We start from the raw sequence: 7,930 nt of genomic DNA on the forward strand, positions 1-7,930 counted from the left end.
GACTCTGCGAAATACATAGGTAATAACATAACCTACTTGTAATACATCAAGTAAGTCTAAAGAAGTGACTTGAGCCTGATGGCATAGTTTTCAGGTCTGCTTTATTTAGATCTGCAACTTGTTCTAGCACCTCCAAGACTCGATCAACTGCACCTCGACTCCTTTTCCTTGGTTGGATTCCACTAGTCTCCATATCCACCTAGTTGTTCTTCAATCCTTGACTGAGAACGACTTCCAATCTACCCATTTTGATGTTTAATACTGCTGCCTCCGCCTCCATTACTGCCTGAAGTTTTTCGAATTTCATTTGAAGAAACTCATCTTGTCCAAAAGTACCAATTGCACTACCCTTTCTTTATCTTCCAAATTTCTCCGCCAATTCATGAGCTCCAATAGGGACACTACTGCTTCCATCAACTTATCGATTAATTTGTTCATCCAGGTAAGAGCTTGTTCAAGGTATTTTCGGTCTGATGTTTCCATTGAGCCCAACCTATAAAACAATGCCCCTAATACGCTGATTGCAAGGTGCGAGCTTGTATCACAACTGTAAGACAAGAGTGATAACTGCACAACTTCTTAAGAAGAATAAATAGACATTCTGAAGAAGAATAAATAGACAAATCTCCTCTCATGAAAAGACATCACAAACTAGAGGTAATCAATGCAAGGGTAGCCCAATCCATGGAACCAAGGTTGCAATCCTCTCCAACAATTTCCATTAATGCACAATCCTTGCAAAGGATTATCACATTTATTTTGGAATGTCCGAGTCTTGGGTACCTCCTCGAGACACTAAGCATATTTGTTTGAAGTTACCCCTCTTGCTCTCTACATAACCCAATCAACTGCCAAATGTCTCTCCTCTTGATTTCATGTAAGAGCCTTGGGCAAGTGTCATAAAGGCTTGCGTACTCCAACACCCTTTTCCCATTAACCTTTTGCTGCAGATCAGATCTACCTTGATGTTGGTGCGAGATTGGTTTCAAGTGAAATAAATGACATTGATTATGGATATTCCAACTAATATTCCAATGACTAAGATCACCATTTTGTCAACCTAGGTGCTCTTTCCTTTTATCAATAGCCTTTGTACAAATCATGGCAACAAGGTATAATTGATTTGGAGATAATTTGTCTCCATAACGCCTTGTTCCAACGTGGACCCTTTTGGCTAACGCATTTGCCTCTGTATTCAAATGACAAAATTTATGAAAGACTTTTACCTCCTCAAATTGCCTAGAGATCTTTGGCAAAATGTTGTGTGTCACGTTACTTCAAGTTTCCTTGGTTTTCTGAACTTGTTTGATTACCAATATTCAATCTCCAAATACCATTAATCATCAGATTCCTTTCTCTATGGTGATTTCCAGAGAGCTAAATATTTTGCTTAATTATTTATTGTAATGCCCAAACCACTAACAAATTGTATCTCTCTTTGATCATTAAAATAAAAAATTACCTCTCTCACCTCCTGCGAACCCAAAAATTAAATTATTACTATTAATAAAATAAAATAAATAACTATATTAAAACTTGGTTATAATAAAAAAATTAAAAAATTAAATATTTTATACAACACAAATGAATATAAAAAAGTGATTTTTTAACGGAGACTAATATATGAACATTACTCTTATTGAGGTTAAATTCCTCTTTTATTCTTTCCTTTCAAATATTTCGTAGGATGATATCAATATTAAAAAGTGAAATATAAGTCTTTCCTTCCAAAAATTTGGGTAGGACAATATCAATTTAAAAATGTGAAATATATAATTAATAGAAACGCCATCCTCCTTTATCAAAAATAAATTCTTGGTTAATTAAATTACTCAGGGACACCTGTTAAATGAGGTAAACTTTTTTTCATTTTTTTCAAATATTTGAGAGGATAACATTAATATAAAATAGTAAAAAGAAATATATAATTTATTATTATTAATTATTTATAAATTTTTATATTTTATATTTATTATTACTATTTTATAATTTTTATATAATAAAAAAATTAGGTTTAATATTTAAAATACATCTTTCTTTTAAAAAAAAATAGGAAGTTCAAATTCACAAATAAATAAAATTAATATGTTACACTTTTATTTTATTATTTCCTATTTATGAATTTTCTTTTACAATTTAAAAGGGCAATTCAAATGTAGAAGTGAGAAAGAGTGAGAAAGAATTTTGTAAAGGGCAGGGATTCTGATAATGCTGGATATATGCATGCATGTGGGTAGGGTAGGAGGAATTTCTCATTCAGGACTTTTTCATCCCGGGAATATGATCCTTCTCTTTCATTATCTGTTTACCTGTTTTGCATATAGGCCCCTTTTGTTATATATGACTATGATAGCAGCTGATCTTGCTTTTGATGCCTTATTGTACAGCTTCTGAATGTTAGTTCTGATCTCTTTGAGGATCCTATGACTGTCAAATTTTGATCCATTTGCATTCATATGCATGCAAGGTGTCTGTCCCTTGCCATATCTTATGTTCTTTATATTGTCTCAATATAAATCTATGAAAATTTTTCTCTCTGAAAAAATAAGTAGGAGGAATTTCTAATTTGAAGTATTTATTAAATTTGACCATCTATGTGAGCATTTTAACATATAATGTTGGCAGATGAGAATTGTTTTTAATTATATTTGATAGAAATATCATTTTATAATATTAGGTAATGAATAATTAGTTTGTTCATGAATTATAAAAACATGGAACTGTCTATACTAACCATTAAGTCACTGGCTTGCCAAAATCTAACAATAAACATATACTGCCTTGCATTTATAACCCATTAGCAAACTGATTATTTTCAGACCTAACATTCAATTTTACAAGTCACATTCCCTGCCTTTTATGGGCCATGCTCATTATTGTCCCCCTTAATTCCATCCCTGAATGGGAATGAGCGGTGTGTAAGGAAAGGGGTTCTGCTGACGTTGGAACAGCACGGGGAATTACCAATTGAGAGCGTGACTTGTGCAGAAGCAAAAATGTCAATATCCCTTTCACATCACTCCTTGCTTTCCGTGAATATAATCTTCCATCGATTGAAATTTGATTTTGCTGCAACATATGCAGCAGGGAATCAATAGATTTTGTCATTTCTTTACCGGCAGATTAGATATGATTTTCAGAAATCAAAACTGAGTGAGTGATTTATTTAACTACTCTAAAGCTAAAAGTCGATTAGTTTAGTTAAAGAGCATTTCTCGTATTTAACTAAATCTGTCACAAGTCCACTTACAACATTTATGACAGATCTTTTTACCCCAATTCTCACACCTCAAATAGTCCACTGCAAAGTTGAAATTGGGATTAAAATACTCAATACAGTATTAAAGATCATGAATCATATAATGCCAGTAAAAACCTATGTTACCAGAAACGAGAAACGAGAAACGGAACGGGAAACGAGAACGGTACGAGAAACGAAGTTTGGAGGTTTCGCATATAAGAAACGAGGAGAGAGAAAAACACCATATTAAAGGTGAACAATATAAACAAAGCATTAATCATAAACCTGCAATGTTTTTGCTCATGAAATTGTAAAAAACAATTGTAAATACTAATTTAGTTTTAAAAAAGAAATAATAATTTTTTAGATCCAAAAATTTAGCCATCATTAATTCCAAGAAAATAGCAAACATTGATAAGAATAAGAGATTTGAAATATAAATAATTAAATTTGTTCTTTTGAATATATATGTATCTCTAAATTCACTTTCAACAATTCATATCAAAATGCAAGTAAACCTAATAATCTAGATTTTGAAGCTCATTTTCTGGAATAGTTGTTGAGCTTGAGCCAATTCCAAAAGAATTATTTTGGTCAATAGACTTCATGGTATCATCAAGCATGTCTTCAGCATTGTCTTGTAGCACCTCAAGTGGAAGCTCATCAATTTCGTCATCTTGTGAACCACCATAATCCCACATTCTCGTGGGTCCAGTTTTGTATTCTAGTTGTTGTCGAGATAACAAACGTAGATTTGAATGTACAAACACCAAATCTTGTGCCATTTTTGTGCCTAGGCGATTCCTCTTCGTTGAATGGATGAAAGCATATTCACTCCAATTTCTTTCACATGCAGAGGAACTAGTCACCTATAAAATAAAATTAAAATTATGTTAGTCATAGTCAATCAATAAATCTTATAAGATAAATAATCTAAAATGAGCTTTAGAATTAATTGTTTAAACAATAAATCAATACATTAAAGGTATTTGTTGTTAAGAATACCTGTGAAAGCAAACGGATAGCCAAACGATGAAGCAAGGGGGTCCCTGTACCATATTGTATCCAGAAGTCGATGGGTCCAAGTTGTTGTCTGTTGTATGCACAATCTTCATTTGCAAAGTGGTCTTCTGATCTCAAATACTTTCCTAACTCAAACCGTAAAGCAGTGCGATCTTGACGATTATAACACCTACTTATAAAAGTGTTCCAGTTTTGCATAACCTCTACATCTGATGATGGTTTCTTATGAAACCATTTAGGATTGAGTAAAAATGCAATTGAATGAAGAGGGCTATGAAGCATTTTCCACCTTGTCAAACTAAGTTCCCACACTTCATTTCTGGTGTCTTTGTCAATCCTAGAATTTTCATCTTCCATTATGTCATGAATCATCTCTCTCATTTGATCCATGCTCTCAAAGACATCCCCTAAGCATGGTTGATCACTATCAAATATGCGAAGGGTGGAAACAATAGGTGTAATAAGGGTAACAATATCCTCCACTCTCCTCCAAAAATTCTCTGAAGAAAGACCAATAATAATGTCCTCAACTTTTGGGCCATCCCCAGTATGAGAACCCTTCCACCTTTGCCAATCCATTGATACCACCATCTCTCTCAAAGATTGATGCATTTTAATAAGGCGTTGAAGCATAATGAAAGCAGATGCAAATCTAGTTTCGGCACATCGAAGAAGCTGAAGTTTTGCATATTTCCTATACATTGCTATGGATGCTGCATGATTAATAATAAAGTGTTGTAGCATCTTTGCTTCAGTTATAGTTTTATCAATCCATGCAATGTTATTAATATCTTTTAGGAGCAAATTCAAGCAATGCACAGAGCAAGGAGTCCAAAAAATTGTTGGATATTCATCCTCAATCAACCCACCAGCAAGGATATTGTTTGAGGCACTATCTGTAACAATTTGGACCACGTTTTCTCTACCAACCTCCTCTATTGCCTCTTTGAGGAGACCTGTTAGATATGGACCATCTTTTGTCTTTCCTGTAGTATCATAGGATTTTAAAAACATAACTCCTTTTGGACTAGAAACCAAAATATTGATAAGGGGACGATGGTTAACATCTGTCCAACCATCTGAGACAATGGAGACTCCAGATTCCTTCCAACTATCTTTAATGTCTTGAAGTCTAGCTTCAACCCGAGCCCTCTCTTCAGATAACACAGTTGTCCTCATCTTTTCATAACTAGGAGGCTTGTAACCTTTAGGAGCATTGTTAACTAGATCTCTTACCATTTCTTTCCAATAAGGAGACCTACAAACATTAAAAGATATGCCATTTGCGAAAAAAAATCGTCCAATGGATGCATCGAGATTTCCCCTTCCTTTTACATCCCATAAGTTTTGAAGGTGAGAAACAGAAACTTGATGTTGAGAACAAGAGTGTGGACCACCAATTGTCAGTCCACTAGGATTGTTGTTAGCTTGAACTGAACCTTCAACAATATGTCTAAGCTTTTCAAGTTCATTAAATTGCTTAATTAGAGAAGCTTTTTCTGTTTTAGGTACACTGTCACATAAAGCTGATTGTTCTTTTTTCCCCATTCCAAGTAAATGCCATCGAACTCTTCCTACATTCCCTGATTTATGTTTTTTACAATAAGGGCACAACCAAACCTTTGAACCAGATGATCCACTTGATCCTCCGCTGTAAGATTGAGTGCATTTCACAGCTGCCCATAACCTTGCCTCAAAGGCTTTTTTTGCTTCTTGATATTCTTTGTTTTGGATTTTTTTGGATGCCTCTATGGAAGATTTTTGTTGGGAAAGGGGTGGTCTACTTTGTGACATTGATGAACTTTCTTCCATTGCAATGAGAAATGAGTGGAATAAGAAATAAATGATTCTCCTCTGCAACAAATTTTAATCTGCACAATTTATATTTGAAAATTAGTTACAGAAAATAAAATAAAAAATTGACACTTAATTAGACACAATTTAATCCTGAGACACTTGGAATGTGCAGACTACACAATTTAAAGTTATAATTCCAACAGATACCTACCAAATTTTAGGAAAAATTAACTGGAAAATATACCCAAAAAAAGACTAAAATGTAAAACAATTAAACTATGCTTATGTTTGGACATGAAGCTATATAACAGCTACATGTACCCTAGTGGATATATACATGATTTGGACTTTTATTGTTTGGTCAGCAAAAAGAATTTCTTCAGGGGACGTCTTCCTGACTCTGCCATTTTGTCATATCTTCTTTTAATAATAATATTTCAACAATTTTCTATAATAATCTTATTATCTTATTTATATTTCTACAATGTGTTTTTTTGTTATCCTTTCTTTATTTTGGAAGTTTCTCAGCACAGTCATTACTCCCATGACGCAGTAGAACACATCATTACTATCACTCAAGCAGATGAACCATAAAGCTTTCAACAATGACTGTGCAAATACCAAGAACATTTGACAGTATTCCATTCCATACATTAATTGGATAACTTGTACATGACAAGAAAACCCATGTACATACTACAAATTAATGTATAACTTGTACATTACAAGAAAACCCATGTAGATGACTTGTCAAGCAAAAAAAGCAGCTAGGTTTAAAGCCAATAGGTTCGCTAAAATGAAAATTTCCAAACTCATGGACTTTGCAGAGGTATCTTCGAGAAACATAAACGCAATACCCTTCTCTGTAGCTACTATGCCAACAAGAGAAAGTTGAAACGTTTCCCAAAGGTCACAAGTAGTTATGTCAGATAAGAATAGAAAACTCACAGGTAAAGAAGAGTTTAAAGGCTATAAAAAGATGGAGACAACTCCGTACGTTATATGTCCATCGTAATGCTCTTTCAAGCTAGAATAGGCTCCAGGTCTGTTAGTAAAAGGCAAGAGACCAGCTAAAGGCAACAGGGGCTGATGGAAGCTTTCATTGGTTCTCTAGGCAAATCCATCAATAATATAAGTGTGAGGCATAGGAATCAGTAGACAATTGTAAAAATAAAAATCAAGGAAAGGGATCTTACATAGGAACCAGTATACATTTGTTTCTCTTTTTGTTAATATTATAACTGCTAATAGACATTACTTTTCAAACAAGGAAAGGGATCTTATTTGAGGTCACATATTTTGATCATTTTTCGCTATATCAACCTTATATTGAATGCACTACAATGCATATACATAATGTAATTTTCATAAACTTTAAAGAAAATTAAGATTTTTCTTCCGAAAAAAAACTTTAACTTACTTGTTGATAAGGGAATCACAAAATAAATAAATAAATAAATAACAAAAAAGTTTGAATATTACTTGTGAATAAAATATTTTCAATTTTGCCCAAGTGCATAGAAGGTGATGGGGTATACAACTAAGTCACTCCTTGATGTGAAGATATACAGCTAAGTCACTCAATGATGTGAAGATCACCGGTTTCCCCACATGGGTAGAAGGTGATGGGGTATACAACTAAGTTACTCCTTGATGTGAAGATCACCGGTTTGAAACTCCGTGGGCCAAAATCCAACCATCTTAAAGGTTGGTGTGGCTTAGACCTGTGCGATCCCCAAGTGATTTTGACGACTTCGATGCCCCTAAGTGGGTTTAAATTCAAACAACTTAACAAATATATATATATATATATATATTCTTAAAAAGTTTAACATAAATTTAAATAACTATTTTATATTACTTAATGCT

At 33.5% G+C, this 7,930-nt stretch overlaps 1 protein-coding gene across 1 annotated transcript; it reads right to left on the reverse strand.

The window, feature by feature from the left end:
- Nucleotides 1-3,372: 3,372 nt before the first annotated feature.
- LOC149225706 (uncharacterized) lies at nt 3,373-7,930 on the reverse strand. The gene is made up of 2 exons (XM_089375136.1): nt 4,247-7,930; nt 3,373-4,110 (listed from the first exon to the last, which is right to left on the reverse strand). Exons 1-2 carry the CDS (start codon nt 6,074-6,076, stop codon nt 3,760-3,762), a joined length of 2,181 nt encoding a protein of 726 aa, XP_089231262.1. The 5' UTR covers nt 6,077-7,930; the 3' UTR covers nt 3,373-3,759.

Source organism: Pinus tabuliformis, chromosome J, assembly GCF_031772625.1.
Source record: "Pinus tabuliformis cultivar Carrire ecotype Pingquan chromosome J, CPIR1, whole genome shotgun sequence".
Taxonomy (NCBI): Eukaryota; Viridiplantae; Streptophyta; class Pinopsida; order Pinales; family Pinaceae; genus Pinus; species Pinus tabuliformis.